The 21350-nt window shown below is 39.0% G+C and overlaps 1 protein-coding gene across 1 annotated transcript in view; it reads left to right on the plus strand.

Moving 5' to 3' along the window:
- ABCA4 (ATP binding cassette subfamily A member 4) overlaps window positions 1-21350 on the plus strand; it is a 335662-nt gene that overhangs the window by 70524 nt on the left and 243788 nt on the right. The window contains exons 5-6 of the mRNA XM_082265714.1: window positions 493-632; window positions 16268-16395. Of these exons, the coding sequence (XP_082121840.1) occupies window positions 493-632; window positions 16268-16395 (268 nt within the window). The remainder of the gene's footprint in view (window positions 1-492; window positions 633-16267; window positions 16396-21350) is intronic.

Below are 21350 nucleotides of genomic sequence, written 5' to 3' on the forward strand. Positions count from 1 at the left end.
GCATAATTCAGAGTCAGTCTGCAAAGGAGAGGCATTTTTTACAAAAGTGGAGTTCCTTTTTAAGGAAGCTTAGCCTTTATCAGTTGGGGAACAATCAAGGGCTACAAAGAATGAGCAAGTGGCCAAAAAAAAACCCAGTTTGAAATGTGTGATTTTTTACATTTGTGCGTGCTGAATATATACTGTAACTTTTCTTTTAAATTCTGTAACACCACAGAAGTTTAGTAAATCCAGGGGTCTGAGCTGGCAGATTGAATAAAGAGGAATATTTCATGAAAAAACAACATACTTAAAAGGATATCTTTATTTTTTTCCTCAAGGCATATCTAGCTAATGCCACACTCACTGCCCTACCTGTGAATTGGCGTCTGCTAATCTACAAGCACCTGTGCTGTGTTTCATGAGAACAGTGCAGGTCTCTGAAGCTTTATCAGTTTTCTGGTTTAGCCTTTTTCCATTACAAATAACCGTTTGTTCTTTGCTTTTCCTAAGACTTGCCAGAGCTTATAAAGATGCCCAAGATGTCCTTTTAGAGAAGCCAGATATCCAGCACCTTGGAAGGGTGTGGAGGGAACTGTATACAATGTCTAATTTCATGGATACCCTTCGAACTAACCCCGGAAAAGTTTCAGGTAAATTTCTAGATGCTAAATTTAGATTTGATGATAATGATTTTGTTTGCCTGTCTGGGGCCCATTTACATCCTTGCGGTCTGTTAACGCCCTGTGCGCTAACACAGATAATGTTGTGCATTAACCTACTTCGCATTAAGGCAGCCTGCAGAAATGAAATAACACTGCTGTGCATTGCCGTGCATTGCGGCTTGCTGAAACACAAGTGCATTGCCTTAGGGTGCATTCACACTGCCGTCCTGCAGTTTAGCCACTTTGCGGGTGCAGCGCAGTGTAACCCTTAACCACCACTATTAAGGAGATTTGCCCCCTTTTTCTGTTCTAGTGGTAACTCAGAAAGTGGGATTTTCCCTCACATCCTCAAATAAAGTGGATGCTACAGTTACCAAGGCAAATAAAGAGGATGATTCTTTCCAGTAGGGGATCAGATAGCAATAACAAAAAAATTGACAAAGTTGCTAACCCTTCCCTACTCTGTCCCAAACAAAACAAGTCAAACAAAAAAAAATTAAAATTATTTTGTCTGTACATACACTTTAAGTAGGCAGTAAACTCCCCTCTAAGTGTGCCTTTGGCTCTAAAGGCTTACCCCGTCCTACTGTCATCCTCTTTGTCCAATCAGAGCACCTTTAGGGGCTACTATGGTTATCTCTTAGGAAAGAGGGTTGTTCAGTAATGGGGGTGTCCTTCAAAGGGAATGTTACATAGTCTGGTTGAAAAAAAAACACAATTCCATATTGTTAAACCAATAGAAGGAGGAAAAATATGCAATCCTATATACACAATCCTATACCCACTGTTAATCCAGAGGAAGGCAAGAAAACCCAGCAAAGCATGACCCAGTTTGCTCCAGCAGGGGAGAAAAGTCTTGCCTGATCCCCCAAGAGGCAATCGGATATTCCCTGGATTAACTTTACCTATAATGTTAGTATCAAGCTATTATGTACATTTAGGAAAGAATCCAGGCCTTATTTAAAAACAATCTACTGAGCTGGACGGAACTAGCTCTTGAGGGAGTCTATTCCACATTTTCACAGCTTTTATTGTTAAGAAATTTTTCCATATTTGGAGATTAAATCTCTTTTCCTCCAGACGAGTGTCCCCTTGTCCTCTGTGATGACCTTAAAGTGAATACCTCAACACCAAAATCAATATATGGACCACTTATGTATTAATCTCTTCTCAAGAGAGAATAAATTCAGTTCCTCTGATCATTGCTGAGCCCCTCTATGACTCCTATCAGTTTGGTTGCTCTTCTTTGCACTTTCTTCAGGTCCTCGATATCCTTTTTGTCGAACTGGTGCCCAAAACTGAACTGCATATTCCAGATGAGGTCTTACTAATGATTTGTACAGGGGAAAAATGGTATCTATCGCTCTGAAGTCCATGCCTCTCTTAATGCAAGAAAATACTTTGCTCGCTTTTCAAAACGCAGCTTGGCATTGCATGCTATTATTAATTTTTTTTTTTTTTATACATTAACATTTTATTCAGTTTCCATCAGCATATACAAACATAGTTCAGGTCATTACACAAGTTAATGAATCTATAAACTTTTACAAGTAAACCTCTATATTAGCCACCCCTCCCCCCCCAACCACAAACAGAACCAAGAAGAAAAACGAAAAAAATTAAAATCCCCTCCTATTGCTTTCTCTACTATCCACACACTCTTCTGCACTCTTTCTCGCTTATGCATCATAGATCATGACCTTAGCCCGGCCTCTTAGGCCCAGGTAATTATGTTCCCTAAGCTGTCTATGTTATCAGCCTCAAACACCCAAAAGCTTCATATAGTCCTCAGTTTTTTTTTAACTTCAACCAATCTCCCCATACTGTATATCCATATATTTTGCACAGGAGTCCTCTGCTGCATGTATCGTTTCCTTCATGGACCTCGCTTAATCCACCCCTGCAACCCAGTCCTTCATACTCGGGACTTATGGTGACTGCCAGAGTACTTGTATCAGGCTTTTAGCTGATGCTCATTAGGTGAGGCACTAGCGTATTCTTATATGCCATCGCCTTTTTCTCTGTATTGTGAAACAGGAAACTCCAAGGCTCCATCTGAATACAATCTCCTGTAATCCGGTGGATTAATTTAATAATCTCTTCCCAAAAAACTTGAATCTTCGTGCACTGCCACCACAGATGTGTGAAGGTCCCAGGAGCTTCGCATCCCCTCCAACAAGTTGGGGATATCTCTGCACCGAGCCTCTGAGCCCTCTGCGGGGTGAGATACCCTCTAGCAAAAAAGCTTATAGTACATCTCTGTTGTTCTTAAATCAACCGATGAGTAGCAAGCTAATCTTAGTTACCCTTAATAAAATCTTATATATTTTTGATATGCTATGCTTAGTGCATGCGGGGGGAGCGCAACAATTTCTCCATTGGACTCATGTTATCCCCTCCCTGCAGAGGCTGCGGTAGAGAGTGCACGAAGAGTTGCAATTGTGTATATCTCCATTTATCAAGTGGCATATCACCCCATTTTTGTGTTAACTCAAAGAAAGTGCACAATCTGTTTCCTACCATTACATCTTTTAACTGTATCACCTCATTTTTTGCCCATCTAATAAAACATAAATAGTTCTCTTTCCCTGGTTTAAAATAATTTGTGTCTATTAATGAAATCAAGGGTGCATTATATTCCCAGTGAAAAAATCTACATGAACGATCCCAAATTCTTAACGTGTTGCTAGCCAATGTACTCATATTATTAGCCAAGTCTCAATATGCTCGTGGCACCGACACCATCTTTTCCGAATCTACCTTACTTTGTGCGCAATCAATTTCTACCCAACTCCTACCTTCCTTATTGTGTATCCAATCTGCTATTCGTGCTATAGAACTTGCATGATAGTATTTTTTAAAATCAGCTGCAAGCTACTCCACCTGACCCTTTGCTAATACTGCATAGGCGATTCGAGGGCATTTGTGTACCCATGTATATTTTAATACCATTGCTCTTAACTTCCTAAAAAAAGGCCTGGGGGAGGGTGATTGCGACCATTTGGAATATGTATATAAGCTTAGGAAGAATATTTATTCTTCCTGCATTTATTCTACCCAACCATGAAAAGGGGCTATGTCTCAGGGAGTTCAAGTGTTCCTTCACCTTACTTAACAGTGGTATATAATTGGCCTTATACAAAGTCGCTAATGATGAAGTTAATTTAATGCCAAGGTATCCCAGTTCCTCTCTACACCATTTAAATTGGAATTTAGGCTGAATTGCCTGTTGCTCTCTCTTTGGTGTTGTAATATTCAAAATCTCCGATTTAGCTATGTTGACCTTAAAATGTGATAGCTTCTCATATCTCCCTAATTCCTCAAGCACTATCGGAAGCGTTAGCCTGGGGATAGAGATAAAGAATAATACATCGTCCGCATATGCGGCCACCTTATACTCCTTGCTCCCCGCTCTCACCCCTCTAATGTCCGGATTTTTGCAAATTGCTGCCAGTAGGGGTCTAGAGCTAGGACAAACAACATTGGGGAAAAGGGGCACTCTTGTCCAGTCCCGTTGTATAGTTAGAAGGGGGAGGACAAGCTGCTATTCACTCTTATTTTTTCCGTTGTATGGTAATAAAGGGCAGAGATCCATCTTATCATCCTTTCTCTCAAGCCTAGGTATCTCAGGGTCTCAAACATGAAGCCCTAATCAACCCTGTGAAAGGCCTTTTCGGCATTTATAGACAGTAATATGACCCAAGTACTTTTATTTTTTGCTTCGTGGATCAAAAGGAGTGATTTAAGGCAGCTGTCCCTCCTGACCAGGCGCAAAACCCACCTGTCATTATGTATGCATTTAGACGATAAAGGTTTTAATCCTTCTGCTGTTATCTTAGCGAAGATTTTAATATCTGTATTAGGGTCTATAACTCGTCGGTGTCATAGGGTCTTTCCCCTCCTTCAAAATAAGAGTTATGTAGGCGAGCAAAGACTTCTCTCTGAAATTCTCCCCTCCCCCCACCATGTTGAAATATTCACACCATTTGGAACTAGGATTTTTTAAAACCTTGTGTAATACAGGATTGAATATCCATCAGGACCCAGGCTCTTCCCCAGGGCCATATTCTATTTCCCACCCAACCTCTTCACATGTGATCAGAGCCTCTAAGTCCTCTAACTCCTCTCTGGGTAGCCTTGGGAGATCAAGATCCTGCAGATATTTCCTTGTAGCCAGATCTTCCTTACCTCTATCCTGGCCTTTCTCTTTCTGTCTAATATTGTAAAGCTGGCATTTTTTTTTCCCTCACTGCTTTTGCTAACCATTTCCCAGGTTTATTCCCCCATTAATATTTTTCTTTCGTGACAATGCGCTTTTTGTCTCCTGTTCCATAAGTGCTGCCAATACCCGTCTCTTCTCTTCTTTAGCTCTCTCTTCTCTGGGATGCCTTTAGGTCTAGTCCATTGTTCCAGTGTATGTATCTCCCTAAGTAGCTGGTTCATCCTCTCCTTCTTTTCCTTTTTTCTTTGTGTCTCAATGCCTAAAAATATCCCCCATATATAAGCCTTATGCGATTCCCACAAAGTAGCTTGTGGGGTCTCTGGTATATCGTTAATAGCGAAGAAGCTCTCCAGCTCCTTCTCTACTCTCTCCACTATCTTCGGATCCTGAATGAGTGAATCATTCAGTTTTCAGGCCCTTCCTCTAGGTGCTGCTGAAAATAAATCTTACTAAACTATAACCGGTGCATTCTGGGTGTCTAACCCTCCAGGCATCCACTAACTGATACTCCCCCAATAGTCTCTTAGTTTCCTTCTGCCTTCGTAATAGAAGATGGGAAGTCCCTGTTGATGAATCCAAACGCGGGTCCAACCCCATGTTTAAGCCTCCCGCTACAAAAAGCCTCCCCTCTTTAAATGCCATCAGTTTTTTCAGGGTTTTCCTCAAGAACTTTTTTGGATTTCTATTTGGGGAGTAAATATTAGCAAAGGTAAACTCCACGTTGAATAACCTTCCCTTAATAAACAAAAACTTCCCCTCGGGATCTGCTAGCTGCTCCTTTAACGTAAGTACAGTGCTCCTGTCAAATACAATCGCCACTCCCCGTATATGGCTCAAAACGAGTCACCATAAAACCACATGGGAAAGAGCCGAGAGCATAATTTAATCCCTAAAGCATGTGTAATGTGTGTTTCTTGTAGGCAGACTACTCCAGCCCTGTAATGATGCAATTCTTTAATTACTTTGTCTTTTGCTAGGTGTATTTAAGCCTCTAACGTTGTAAGACACTATATTTACCAGAGCCCTGGGTAGCCAAAGGAGCAGCCAGCACTTATTTTCCTTGAAAGAGGACCTGTAGAGGTGAAGAAAAAAAAAAAGGAAGCCTCCCCCCCTCCCACCTGAGCAGACATCCCCTCCCACCCTCCCCATCCTATCTCCCCAACCCGGAAGGCTATCTCTTCGAAGAGTTGAACAAGTTTCCAAGTCTTGTTCAATGTATGGATCTGGTGGAGCACCTCTGAATGCCACCTCTTATCCGTACCTTCAAGGGGGCAACCACCCTGACACCTCGACTCAACCGAAAACATCAAATCTGCAAACCCTCCAATCCCTCCCTCCCTCGCCTCCCACTGCCACCATTACACTCTCGCCTTCTTTGCTTTATGCTTCCCCTTTTAAAGCTTGAGGCAGGATTTTGAGCAGTTTTAAACATCCCTTCCCTTATTCCACACCTATGAAAAATAAGAGGTTCGGCAGTAAAGGGGGGTCTGGTTTGGGCCCAAAATCAGGGCGAGAGAGAGAGAAAGAAAAAGAAAAAAAAGAAAAAAAAAAAGGGTCTCTCTGTTCCATTTCACATCCTACGCCCCTCCCCCCCCCCTTCTACCCTCAATCCGAGTCAATCGGAGTCTACCACTTGTTCTGTAAGGGTGTGAATGTTTCTCTCACATCTCTTGGGATTTCATCGGCTTGGCTTCAATATCTTATCATCACCCTATGAACTTAAGATTACTGACAGGAGCTCTTCGTCTTTATATTTCTCTGGCAAGCCTCGTATGCGCAGATTTTTACAACGGCTTTGGTTCTCTTGATCCTCAATTTTGTATCCCAGGGCTCTATTTGCTCTCTGCAGGGACTTCATCAGCTCACTCAGATCCTCCAGCCTTTGGTCATGCGTATCTAGCTTTTCCTCCATCTCCTCTACTCGGCTGAGAACCTGTCCGATATTTGCACAAACTGCTGCAATATTGGTTTTCAGAAATACTTCCATTTTGGAGAGCATCTCAGCCAGGGTTTCTTTGATTAAGGGCATTGTTATTTGGGCTTCTTCAGATTTTTTTGGCTTCCCGCTCTGTACTTTAGGGCCTCCTATAGGGTTGCCCCCCGAACGTATAAACTGATCCGTTGGGCCTTGTGGCTGTACTTTCTTCCGCTGGCAGTTTTTGCCTATTATGGACCAGCCTAGCTGAGGCCCCCCTGCCGAGGGGCTCCCAAGCCCCTCTTTAAGCATGCTTGTCTCGGCTGACATATAGCGTTGGATACCTCCCACGCTGGGGGCTGTTTGGGCAAATTTTCCCGTTCCTGCTTTGTTTGATTTACCTCTCATCTTTAGCCCACAGGGTTTTTAGGGAGGTAAGTTGATGGCTGAGTGGATGGTTACGTAACTTTGAGCAATTGGTAAGTATCTATCCAAGTAATATCCAGCCAAATAGATGTAAGTATGTCAGCCAGGAGAAGAGTTGCCTACCGCCCAAAACTCTGAGGGTTAGGATCAAGTTTGACCACTCAAGGGGGCCCGCTCTCCTAATTATACACAATCCATCACAAAGCTCTCTGCAGGGACATGTGGCCGAGTATGTGCAGGGATGGATGGCTGAGTACTGTGTTCAGAGGTGTAGCTGCATGCGTATATATGGCAGTCTATATACTGAGGCCACCCACCTCAAAAAATTATCTCTCCTCATGAGCTGAAGCCCGGGGGTCTGCCCCTCTCTCTTTCCGCACCCCACTCTCCTTCACTTTCTCCTCCAGAGGCAATCAGCCATGTTCCGCATTGAGGCGACAGAGCCTCCCCCAGACAGTTCGGCAACCTCAGCGGTTGGTAAGCGGATCCACAGCCGGCGGGTTCAGGGAGGAGGGGAAGCCACCAGATCCCAGTCCTCTTCCACTAGTATTAGTGGAGCCAGTGTCAGCAGGGCAGGAGTTCCTGAAAACTAGAGCTTTATACGGCCAATGTCAACAGGGCAGGTGGGTGCCAGCCTTCCCGCAGCCCGGCTTCTTCCCGGAATCAGGCAGCAGCGGGTGGCCAGCTGGGAGCTCACCAGACCAGCGTGAGCATCATCGTGCGTCAGGGCTCCTCCCCCACCCCCCCTGCTATTATTAAGCTTCTGATCTACCAAAACACCCAGATTCTTCTCCACTATTGATTCCCCCACTTGTACTCCTCCTAGTATGTATGATGTATGTATGATGCATGTATATTCTTAGCCCCCATGTGCATAACTCTACATTTATAAACATTAAACCTTATTTGCCACATAGTTTCCCAATTAAACGGCTTGTAAGTTGGAGACATACTATAAGGAAGTTATTCCACTGCATAGCTTGGTGTCATCTGCAAAGACTCAAATGGTACTTTTAATCCTAGAAACTATATCATTTACAAATATATTGAAAAGTAAGGGTCCCAACACTGAACCTTGGGGTACAACATTATGTGAATGTATAGTATATACAGTATTTTCTTCAGGATTAAAAAAATACAATTATCAAACATATTTTTACAATTTGTTTAGTCACCCAAACATAAAATATCTCATATTAATAATTTTACCGTTTTACCCCCTTCACGATAAGGCCATTTTTTGCTATTCGGCACTGCACTAATTTAACTGGCAATTGCGCAGTCACGCAACACTGTACGCAAATGAAACTTATATAATTTTTTTTTTTTTACACAAATGAAGCTTTATTTTGGTGACATTTGATCACCACTGAGTTTTTTTTTTATTTTCTAATATATAAATGAAAAATTTTTTTTTTTTTAAAAATATATAGTTTCTACTTTCTGTTATACAACATATCCAATACAAAAATCAAAAAAATAAAAATTCTTTATAAATTTAGACTTTGTATGCATGCTGTTTCATGTCCTTGGTAAAAAAAAAAAAAAAAAATTCCCAATAGGTGTATAATAATTGTTTTGTGTCAAAGTTATAACGTCTGCAAACTATGGTATATGTATTTAAAAATTTTTACATTCTGATGTACCGATGGACAATCTAATTTTTTGAGGCCCTTAACATGCCAGGACAGTAAAATACCCCCCAAACTACCCTTTTTGGAAAGCAGACAGTATGTATTTAGTAAAATGCATGGAGAGTTTTTTTGAAGTTGTAATTTTTTGTCACAATTGTTTTGAAAATAAATAAAATCAAAATGTTTCACATATTTTTACATACTGTCATTAGTGCAGTACAACATCATCATACACTTGGCGTGGTACCGATCAGGGACACTGACTGGTAAAAGTATGTTAAAACATTTTTTAAATTTTTTAAACATTTTTTCTACTTTAGCTATTTTTTTTTTACATACTTTGATCAGAGCAGTTCAGTGTCACTATAGTAACACTGTAATACTCTGGGGAGGGTGATCAAGGATTTTTTTTTCACACCTCGATTGCTGTTACAACAGTGATCACGGTGGAAATAAAGATGGCAGAGGTAGCTGACAGGGAAAACAACTGGAGACTAAATGATTCCATAATACGGGAACAGGAAATTGAAGGGAAAATTAGAAAAAAACTAGAGCACTATTTTAGGGTAAATGGATGTATTAATTGCCATGGTATAGAAAGCACATTAAGCTTATATCAGGGGTGTTCTAATGTCAATAGGGACTCAAAAAAAAAAAAAAAAAAAAAAGAGAGACTTAACAATACAAATAAAATATTAAAGGAGTTAGAACAAAGGCATAAGAAAGGAAATGAAAAATAAATAAATAAAATACAACATCTGTTAGCGCTAAAAAGAGATGAACTAAACACATTAAGGGAACAGGAAATTATGAGAACCCTAAATAGAGTAAGTAAAGAGAGATATCAATGGGGAAATAAGCCAGGCAAATATAATAAGGAAGAGAAAATCTGCGGGGTATATAGAGAGAATTAAAAATAGGATGGGAGACCTAGTACATTCAACAAAAGATATAGCTGAAATATTTAGTACGTTTTATAGTGCGATATACGCAGTAAGACCTGAGGGGAACAGTTAAATGATCTAGAGAGAAAGGGAAAGACACAGGCGTATTTAAAAGAAGCCAAGCTTCCAAAATTAAAAGAAGGAAAACTTATAGAACTAGAAAGGAATATATCTCAGGAAGAAGTTTCAAAGCCTTGAAAGAGTTAGCTGTAGGAAAGAGCCGGATGGTTTTTCAGCAACTTAATATAAAAGAATTAAAGAAATACTTGTTCCCAAATTAGATATGTATTGGAATTCATTGAAAGATGGAAGGGAGATAAGAAAGGAATCACTGCTAGCCTCATATCATAGTAATACCTAAGGAAGATAACGACCCCACGCAATGCTCTAGCTATAGACCAATATCATTATTAAACGTAGAAATAAAACTATATGCAAAAATACTAGCCACCAGGCTAAGGGTCCTTTCACACGGAGCGGACCGTATTTTCCTCTGCTCCGGCACTTTTTTTTTACGGACACGGATGACACTTATGGCATCTGGTCCATATGTCTGTTTATCATCCTATCCGTTTGCAGATGATAAACGGAGATAATGTATGTCAATGGGATTGCGGATGTCAGCGGAACTCATAGGAAAGGACGCAAATCGGATGTCAGCGGATTGTCATCCGCTGACATCCGCAATCCCTTTGACATGCATTATGTCTGTTTTTCATCCGCAAAAAAATGGGATGAAAAACAGACATACGGACCGCCCGTGTGAAAGGACCCGAAAGGTTCTAATTTCATTATGGATACATACAGATCAAGCAGGGTTTGTGCCAGGGAGTGAAGGAAGAGACAACGGGGTAAGAACATTGCTACTCCTACAAAAAACTAAAAAAGACGGGCCCCCAGCTCTACTCCTGTCAGTAAACACTGATAAAGCGTTTGACAGGGTAGACTGGAGATTTATGATAGCAACATTGGAGGAGTTAGATCTTGGACCAAGAATGATTCAATGGATTACAATGCAAATTTAAAATACCAAGGGCAGCAGTTAAGATAAACGGGACATTGTCCCAAGTTTTTGAGCTAAAAAATGGCACAAGACACCCCTATTGTTCATTCTTCACACTGGAGCCTTTACTGGCAACCATCAGGAACTGTATAGATATTAAGGGAGTGAGAGACGGAAGAGAAGAACACAAAGTCACAGCGTATGCGGATGGCATCTTGTTTTATGTTTCTAGCCCCAGGAACAATCCTACCAAATATAAGTAAACTTTTAAAATGCTACGGAGATCTATCAAATTTTAAAATAAATCCCCTAAAATCAGAAACTCTAAATTTAAACATAGATAAGAAAGAAGGAAAAACATGGCAGGAAAAATTAAGATATCTAGGGGTAAAACTAACAGCAAAATGGAAAGATCTATACCAAACAAACTATATACCATTATTGAATGAATTTAAAGTAGAACTAAGAAAAATCTCTTAATAAACCGCTATCCTGGATAGGACGTATTAACATGATTAAAATGGGGATCCTACCAAAAGCACTTTATAATATTCATATGCTCCCTATACACGTACCACAGAGCTATTTTCATACACTAAAGATAATGATATGTGGGTTTATTTGGCAATATAAAAAACAAGAATAAAATATGCAGTGACAAGTAAAGATATAACACAAGAAGGGTTAGTAGCTCCAGATTTTAAAAGATACTATAAAGCAGTTCTATTAACCAGAATTACTGATTGGACATGTAATGCACAAGGGAAAATTTGGGTAAAAATAGAAAACACATTAAGTGAGACTAAAAATATTAGTACACTTACAAAGGAAGTAATTAGGGAATGCGATTTATTACACAGAGAAAGGAAATGGGATTATAATTTCCCACTAATGCCAAAACTGATTATTTTGCACCTGGGTATGAGACAATTTTTGGGGGATGGATAAAGGATAAAAATGCACAGTTAAGGGATATTATGAAAGGTGGGGGAAAATGCACAATGGAGGAAATGAGACACAAAAGAAATATTTTGTTGATAGATGATTGGAGATACCATCAAATAAAACATTTTATAAAAACTTTGCCTCAACAAATAGGATCAGGGGAAAATCTATTGCCTTTCGAAAAAATTTTAAGCTTGAAAAGTGCGCCGAAGCACTGCACATCCCAGATATATAAGATCTTCACCAGATTGGCGGACCCTGTCAGTCCACCATTCTTGGGAAAATGGGAAGAAGAACTCGCATAGGGGAGTGAGGATGAAAAGGAGAAAATAATGAGCCTAGCGGATGGGACTGCAATTGATATAAAAACAAGGGAAATTAACTATAAATGTTTATCAAAATGGTACATCCAGTAAAGCACATAAATATCAACCCTGAAAAATCACTGCTTTGTCAGAGGGGGTGTGGGATGAGGGGAACTATGTCACATATTTGGTGGGAGAGCCCAATCATACAGAAATTCTGGGAGGAAATAATACAATCTATCCAGGAAATAACTGGAGTTAAAATGGCCAAAATCCCTGAAACCTTCCTTATTTCACAGCACCAAACTCACAATAAAGCAATATAAAATGACGGTGATACCCCATCTAATAAATGCCGCAAAATACCTAATTCCTAAGTTCTGGCAAGTACCAGAAAACCCAATGGTAAGGGACTGGGTTAGAGAGATACAAAACATCTATAATTTAGAAGAATAGTATTATATGGGTGAAAATAAAATAGAAACATTTTAGAAAATCTGGAAAGATTGGAAAGAGTTTAAACGTAAAAAGAGGTGTGCGGAATTAGCAGGTGTGTAAAATGGGAACAGAGAGAGGAACGGGAAGGGTACAGAGTGGAGAAGAATTAAAAGATAGGACAGAGGGAAAGGGAGGAGGTGGGTGGGTAGGGCAGAATTAGTATTTGTTATACATGTAAGAAGCTTTTTTGGTCTTATGATAATGTTTGTAATAAGTATAATGTGAAAATTAATAAAATTTGTATAAGAAAAAAACAACAGTGATCACTGTGGGCAGAACAGTGACTAAATGTTTAGCACTTCCGCCTAGCAGCACTAGGGTTGCCGGTTTGAATCTCAACCATGACACTACCTGCCTGGAGTTTGCATGTTCTCCCTGTTCTCCCTGCATAGGTTTCCTCTGGGTACTCTGGTTTCCTCCCACTCCCACTCCAAAGTGTGGTAGGTTAATTGGCTCCTGTCTAAACAGGCCCTAGTATGTGTATGCATGTGAGTTAGGGACCTTAGATTGGGAGCTCAAGGGGTACCTATTCTCGTGAAAATGCTTAGTATCGGCACCAATACTGATACCAGTATCGGTATTGGTGCAACCCTAAAAAAATGCTGTTTTTTTTTTTTTCATTTTCCTTGATTGGGGATTTTATTTTGCAAAGCGAAATTTCACCACATTCACTAAGCTCTTGGTAAAATTCTCTTGCAATGTGAACAACCTATATGCCTTTAATAAATCAAACCCATAGGATCTAAACTAAAATGATAACACAAAACAGTTTTTTTTGATAGTTCCAAAACAGAATGTGTGACAATGGCTAAAGCTAATTTCCTGCATTTTAAAGGCTAAACAATTAGAGGCCAGGGGGATTTGCTAACTACAAGTGCACAGACAAAGGATAAAAGTAGTTAGGTGTAGATACTGTACTTCAGATTAACGTATGTAAGACACAGACCCCTATGTCTGTATATCCTCAAGCTACTCTCTTACGACTTCACTCGTTTGTCACTGTCATAGTTAAGTGGGACTTTGAAAGATCCTGTTGAAGTGCAAATACCAGACAACTAAAAGTTTCAAACAATTATAAATAGTGTTCTCTAACTGGGTTCTAGACTATAAGCAGAATTCCTTTCATAATACATACTGAACAGTGGTAGTACAATCGGCAAACACGTTTGCGGATGAATGTATATGGTTTATTATTTTAAAATGAATAACTATTGTAAAAACATATCACATAAATGAAACATACCACATAAACATATCAAACAGTAGGTGGCTTCTGTTGCCAAAACAACACATTTATAACTACCGTATAGCATGTACGTGTATACATATCTCATTTGTACGAAGAATTTTACATGTACTGTATATGGAACAGTCACATACTTAAAGTGCTTTTATTAGCAAATTCCAATTTTCATTTAACAACACAAAGTAAATTACAAGATGGTCAAAATAAATCCTGAAGCTTTCGGGTGACATAGAGCAAGAGCTAAGAGGAGAGAATGGATAAAAGAATTGAGCAAAATAATTCAATTTTTTTTCAGTAATTTTGGCATAAGAGCATGTTTTTTTATTAAAGTGTTACTAAACCCAGGAGCCTGCATTCACATATCTGGTCTCCCACAGTATACAGAACATGGAAATGCAATAATTTTAGTAAATATAAACTGCTAAATACCTTTTGTCTAGTTAAAGCTTGTAGGAGAAGTTTTCATACTGCATTAAGCTGTCCTATCAGGATGCAGGGCTCCTGACCCTCTGTCTGGACAGTGCTGGTTGGCCCAGTGCTGATCACAAGCACTCTCCCAAGAAAAAAACAAAAACTCTCTAGAAATACACACCAAACTGAGCATGTGCAGCCTGACTCCAAAGGCTCTGTCTAATCCAGACATGTTCTGGAGTCAGTGGAAGAAGAGGAGGATCTGTGCATACAAGATCGCACAGCCTTTTTACACAATGCAGAGGATTAACCCCTTAGGTTCCACAGGGAGTATACCAGGTATTTTAATTTCAATGATTATTGGGTTTAGATTTAGGGCCATGAGGTTAGGTTGGGTTAAGTAGTTGTGTTCAGGTTAAGGGTCAATGTTAGGTTTAGAGGTGAGTTAACCATAATAGGTTTAGAGTTACTTTAAATTTAGGTTTAGGGGTTACCCTTAGGTTATTATATCGCTTTAGAGGTAGGCCTAGATTAAGTGTTAGGGTTTGGGGTTGCATTGAGGATAAAGGATGAAGCAGTAACTCATCAATGCGCTGAGCAGATTTGTACTATAATATACTTTAACCTTCCTAGCGGTATTCCCGAGTGTGACTCGGGGTAAGATTTTAGTGCCAAAAGCGGTAACCCCGAGTCACACTCGGGGTAGCGCTAGGAAGATCGCTGGATGCTGGAGGAGGTTTTACTTACCTTTTCTCCGGGATCCAGCGATGTCTGCGAGCGGTGTGCGGCGGCGGAGCTCTCTCCCGATCGTCTGCGAGCCCCGGCTTCCGTCTCCGGCGACGTGACGTCCGCCGGGGGGTGGAACCGGCGGCAAATTCGAATGTAAAATGCACCAAACACACTGATATCGTTCAAAATAAAATAAAATCACATTACATTACCCCCCAGTGCCCTTTCCTGCAGTTTTACTGTACTTTTTATGTAAATATATGTATATATATATATATATACATATATATACAGTATATATATATATATATACATATATATACAGTATATATATATATATACGTATATATATATACACATATACATATATATATATATACACACACACACATATTATATATATATATATACATATATATGTATATATATATATATATATATATATATATATATATATATATATATATATATATATATATATACATACACACGTATATATATATATATATATATATATATATATATATATATACACACGTAATTCTTGTGAATGAGCAGCCCAAACCAACTGTATACATTATATATATATATATATATATATATATATATATATATATATATATATATATATATATATATATAATATATGTATACATAATATATGTATACATACATATATATATATATATATATATATATATATATATATATATATATATATATATAATATGTATAATAAATGTATACAGTTGGTTTGGGCTGCTCATTCACAAGAATTACATGCTTTCAGCACCTAAAATAATGGTACCGCTTTCAGCACCTAAAATCCAAAAGAATCATACCGCCAGGGAGGTTAACACAGCTCCATCAAGTTCTTTATTGTATAACCAGCCAGCTACCACACAACCTTGCCTTTAAATTCACCTGTGCTTTGCCTGTGAATGTCATGTTGCCAAGGATTGTCAGTAGTTTCCCTAATTGAAACATGGGATTTAGCCCTCTAATACCAGTTGAGTTGTCCCTTTGACAAATTCAGCCTAAGCTATTGAGCTCTGTAAACATGAGGCTCCTTCACCAAAGCTGAGAAAGATACACGTGAAAAGGAGTCAAGAGACTCCCCAAAGAAAAAAACAAAAAATATCTATATGCAATATTTAATATAAAAAAAAGTCCTGACCATAATAAAGAAGGAAAATATTAAAAAAATATACATTTCTTTTAGGTTGCCCAAACATTACCCACTAGAGCACCTGTCTTAAGAGTAAAGGCTTAGGCTAATGTGTTAGATTCAATGTCCATTTTCTACATTAGTTTAACGCTTTACCTCTAATGTTTTTCTACCTAGGGCGTGGTATAAGAATCAGAGACATCTTAAAGGATGATGAAGTTCTGACATTGTTTTTGCTGAAAGATATTGGACTATCTGACTCTGTGGTATACCAGCTCATTAACTCCCAAGTCCGGATTGAACAGGTAAGAACAAGATGATAGGTGTTCTTTGTTAAAATGTCAAACTCTGCATTGTACACCATATGCTGACTGTGTACTATGAGGGTTCTGCCCAGAAATATAAGTGTATTACCTACTTTATCAGGATGTCTGAAGTATGTGGATTTTGGTTAGCCAGGCAAGGATAGCCACTAGAAATTAAAAAAAAAAAAAAAAAAAAACTTTTTTACCTAAGAACAGAGGACAAACTGTATGCAAAATCATAGGACAGACGTACATCTCATCCTGTCCTTCTCAATAATCTGATTGTATCTACTGATCTGCATAGTTGTTACAGCTCAGTGAGTAGGAAAATCAGTGATCGGTGAGGATCAGTGTATTCTGACAGCTCAAGATTTATAATCCTGGCAGATTTGTGTGCAGATACACATGGGTGTTTTTTTTTTGTTTTTTTTTTAACTATAATGCACTGCATGGCCTTGGATTTATGGCCAGCAGGCTTAGAAAGACTGGTGGGGGGTTTTTGGTTAAAAGCAGAAATATTGTTAGTGAATTGGAAGTTGTTGCAATAAAAGCCAACAAACTGCATTGGGTCAGTTAGGAAACTGTAAGTCTGATTGCTAGTGCTTTGGGAGAATAACCCCTTTGCTGCTGTTTTTGTTCTTATTATTGGAAGTGTTTTTTTTTTTACACTTTTTTGGGGGTTGAATGGAGGTGAGCAGTCACTTTTAGCTCCTGTCGCATCCATAGCACACCTTTTTTAAGGTAAATGTCAAACCTAAAAGCAAATAGTTGTGTTATTAATCTAAAATTAAATTATTGATCATTTTTTTAATTTGAACTTTCCCTTACCTCACCTTCAGTTTATATGGCACTGGGAAATAATTTACGAAATGCTTAGCATAAATGTAAATCATTCTTCAATTATCATATTATTAGAGTAAATATGTTCTTTGCTTATACAGGGCAAACTAACAGATTTGCGGAACCATGCTCTCTCCCTTGGCTGCAAATCCCCCCCCCCATCTCTCCACCACTGTTGTGCTTGGATACCGGTGATTTTGCTAGGATCGATTTGCCATTGCTCAGTGAATCTTGTTCAAAATTTAGCAAACCTAAATTCAGAAATCAATCCCATTGGAGTTTATAGGGGAAGGGCGAAACTAAAATTCTGGCTACTTTTAGGGCCAATAGGCAAACTACTGTCAAACAAAATGCATGGAAGGCTGGGCACTGCCATGGGGCATATGCATCAATGCAAACATTGTATACAAACATACCATACAATAGAGAGGGGGTCTTAATATGTGGCTTTAAGGGGAAAACACTGAAAATACACAAATCCTTTAAATAACATGCTTGGGGGATTCCTCAACTGTTCCGCTGCCAAAGCTATTTTTTGCACACAAGTTTAAAAAACAATTTACAATAGTTATTTGTTCATTGCTGCAGTACTTTCTGTTTCTAGGGAACCAACAATCATAAAAACTCATTGTGCAGTGCTACTTTCTGACCATTTTAATTTCTGGAATTGACATATCTTGCCTTTCAAGAATGAGCAGTTGAAAAATAAAGCCCTTCTAGACAATCAGTGAAGTGAGGGAGGACGTGCTGTTTTTTTATGAATAGAAACTTCAGGAATTCCCTACAAACAATTCTTCTGTATTCAAGTTCTCACATATGTGTAGGGAGGCACGTTCAAACAAAGCAAAGATGATATTAAACATGCTTTAAATAAAAGCACTTTGCAATGCAGTTCAATTTTAGCTTGCATTTATTTTGATAAAAATGTGAGGCTGTATACAGTATTTTATATGTGATTATAAATTGTGGGGGTGCTTTACATTTAAATTATTTGTCCTGCATAAAAAGGTTGTTTAAAAAGCCACGTCATTATTTTATCTTCCTTTTTCAAATGTGGCTGTCCCACCACATTTACACCTCTCAGTGCAATTTTATCTGTGGAAAAAGCATAAGAATCGAACAAGCTCTTAAAATCTATTTCCTTATGGTTGGTCCAAGGTGTCTGCTATAAATTTAGACTGATTATCATCTCACATTTATGGCTGCTTTTGGTAAAAAAGGACGCTGATGACTTCATACGAAACTTCATATTTTACTTTGTTATCGTGAAGATACTCTTTCCCTAATCCTCTGTGTAACACACCCCCACAGGAGCTGCTAGTTTGGTAATCCCTCTGAAGCTTGATTTCTTTACGGAGCTTAAGTGGTGGAATACCTCGACCATTCTGACCTCTACCACTCCGACACACCCTTATGACAAAATAAACCACACCAGGTTAAATTGACCCAGAGTATTAAATTATTTAAATTTGGTCAATAATGGTAAAGTTATACAAGTTTGCAATAATGAACCCATAACATACCACAATATTGTCAAATAATAATCCAGACTTTTGAGAATAACACTAAAATAACTGGGCCGAGATTTTGCCACCGGGCTCATACAATTTAATTTCAGTTAAGACAAGACCACCCAGAAAATAGACAAGGCAGCAAAGCAAAAGGAAGAAAAAATTGAATATAAATTCAAGAGGCTAGGTTGTCCCTAAGACTCTAAGGTGGTCCTGCCAAGCCCAAATCTGCCTGCATGGCTTTGTGAGAAATAAGCAACCACCAATAATATAAATGGTGTTACGAATACCAGTATAATTAGAGAAGATAAAACAATATCCAGATATTTACTTTCGCTACCTTAGTTGGGGCCTTTTCTGGTGGTATATTTTATGTGAAGTTTGGTTATCTCTGACTGCTTTCAATTCCTAAGTATCTTTCTTAAAAGAAAGGTGTTCAACATATTTATTGTAAGAAGGAAAAAAAGATGAATTTTGAACTGAGGTAGGTTGAGGTAATTTGAAATAGGTTGCAATGGAATGAAAAAGTATAAAATTGTTTTTTTTCCAACAAGTTGACCTAGGGCTTGTGAGTTAATTATATCCTAGGATTTAGTGAGTGGACAAATGTAATGTCAGGCCTTACCACTTGACCAATGATTCAAACAATGGAGAGGCCCATCATCAATTTATGACTTAAGCTTTAAGTTACCTGAGTTGAGGCTGAAACACCAGGAGTGTAAGATGACTAGAGATGTGAGTCTAATGTGATGAAGAGCTTTGAGAGTACACTGACGCTGATAAACCTACTCCTTATTACTGTAAGCTGCAGTAATGGCTGCTAACACTGCCGTAGGATACTATAGACTGTTTGAGGTGGCTAGCGGTAGCTGCAAACTGTCTGAGGTAACTGGTAGAATGTTTGTCTGAGGTAACTGGTCAAAGACTTTTTTGAGGTGACCGCAACATATTATAGGCCTTTCAAAATGGCTCGCAGTTCCGCCTGGAGGAACTGAAGACTCCCTATTCAGAGAGGTAGGTCAGGTGAGGTGACATGAACATTTCACAGAGTTTGAGCTAACAGTCTTGCTGAGATTTATTGTCCTACAAACAATACTAGAAAGTTCAACTAGCACCTAGCTATATAGACATATATTATAGATAGACAGGTAAAGAGTTATATACATATATAATGCAGGTATTATATACTTATTTATGACATGGATATAGATAACTAATATATAATACCACAGTTTCCAGTACTACAACTGCAGACTATTATGACTGGACTGTGACAGGGATTCAGGCTCTCTGTCCACCAGAAAATAGCAGCCAGAGCCTTAGACTTCAGCTGGATTTTGGCCCCCAGTGCCTGCATTGCTCCTTTCCCTGAGTGTGGATCCTATGAACATGTATTCAATGAAACCACAGGCTGTATGTCTACTCCAAAATGGCCAGAGCTCTTAGCATGTAGGTGCAGTCTACTTTCTCCTCTATTGCTCTCTGCAGCGGCACTGCAGTTGGAGAGGAAGTTAAGAGGAACATAGTTCTTCTATGGTTTCCTGGGTTACTAGGGAGGCATCCAATTGGATGCTGCCACCACATGTGATTCTGGCAGCCATCGTGGGTCCAAAATAGACTATTTAATGCCCTGGCTCCCAGATTTGGCGCACATTTGCAAGTTGGTATAGTAGGGTCAGGTACCCTGCCTGTTAGGGACAGCACTAGCGGCAAGGAAAAGTTTCTGATGAGGAGAGAAAGCACAGGGTTCTCAATTTCTCTGGACACCTGCCGGTTGGGCACAAGACTGCCAGGCTGCATTCTTTCCATTTCTAGAGATGCTGACCATGCTGACCATCAGCTACAATCTATTCTTTACACACTGTTGGAACTGTGAATGTTCCCAGTTGAGTTGCTTTCCCACCGGGTTACTTGGGAAATGTCTCTGCATTCGTTCAATACAAGCCTTTTCACTGCACTGGGACTGTGTTATTCCACTGCACCCCACCTACAAGCGGGACTTTGGCTTCTTGTGTGTGTAGGTGTGTGAGGAAAGAACACGCAGGGAGAGCTGGGAAGGGAAAGGTAGGAGGAAAGAGGTAATTTTGTAGGCGATTGTTGAGGGATGAGGATGACGGGAAGGGAAGGTCTACACTTATAGTTCAACCAGCACCCAGCTATATCTGTTTTTGCAAAGCTTTAATAAAATAGGATTGAACATAAATACCTCCTGTTATAAGAAGGCAATCCTGTATCTCAGTACTTTAGAGGGGGGCTTTTAGTTTTTTAGTTTTTTTTACCACATCACGATAACATTAATGGATGTACTGTTCCCTTAGACTTAAGATGGCCAAACATTATACCATTTTTTATTTAATGTCCTTTAGATTTACCTTCAATTATGTAGTGCAAAGGCCTGTCTGATTGCATACAAATTTAAAGCGTTTAGGTTTGACCTCATATTTTATTGTTTTGTAAATCTAAAGGAAAATTGTACAAGAAAATAATGTATTGCCAGCCTTACAAGCTTTACACTATAGAGCCATAAAGCCATATTCTGTAATTAATGAAGCTAAAAAGTCTGAAGCATCTGTATGCAAGTTGGTATTTATTTGCTCTGTAAAA

The sequence above is a fragment of the Pelophylax lessonae genome, assembly GCF_965119305.1.
Source record: "Pelophylax lessonae genome assembly, chromosome: 8".
In the NCBI taxonomy this organism is placed as follows: Eukaryota; Metazoa; Chordata; class Amphibia; order Anura; family Ranidae; genus Pelophylax; species Pelophylax lessonae.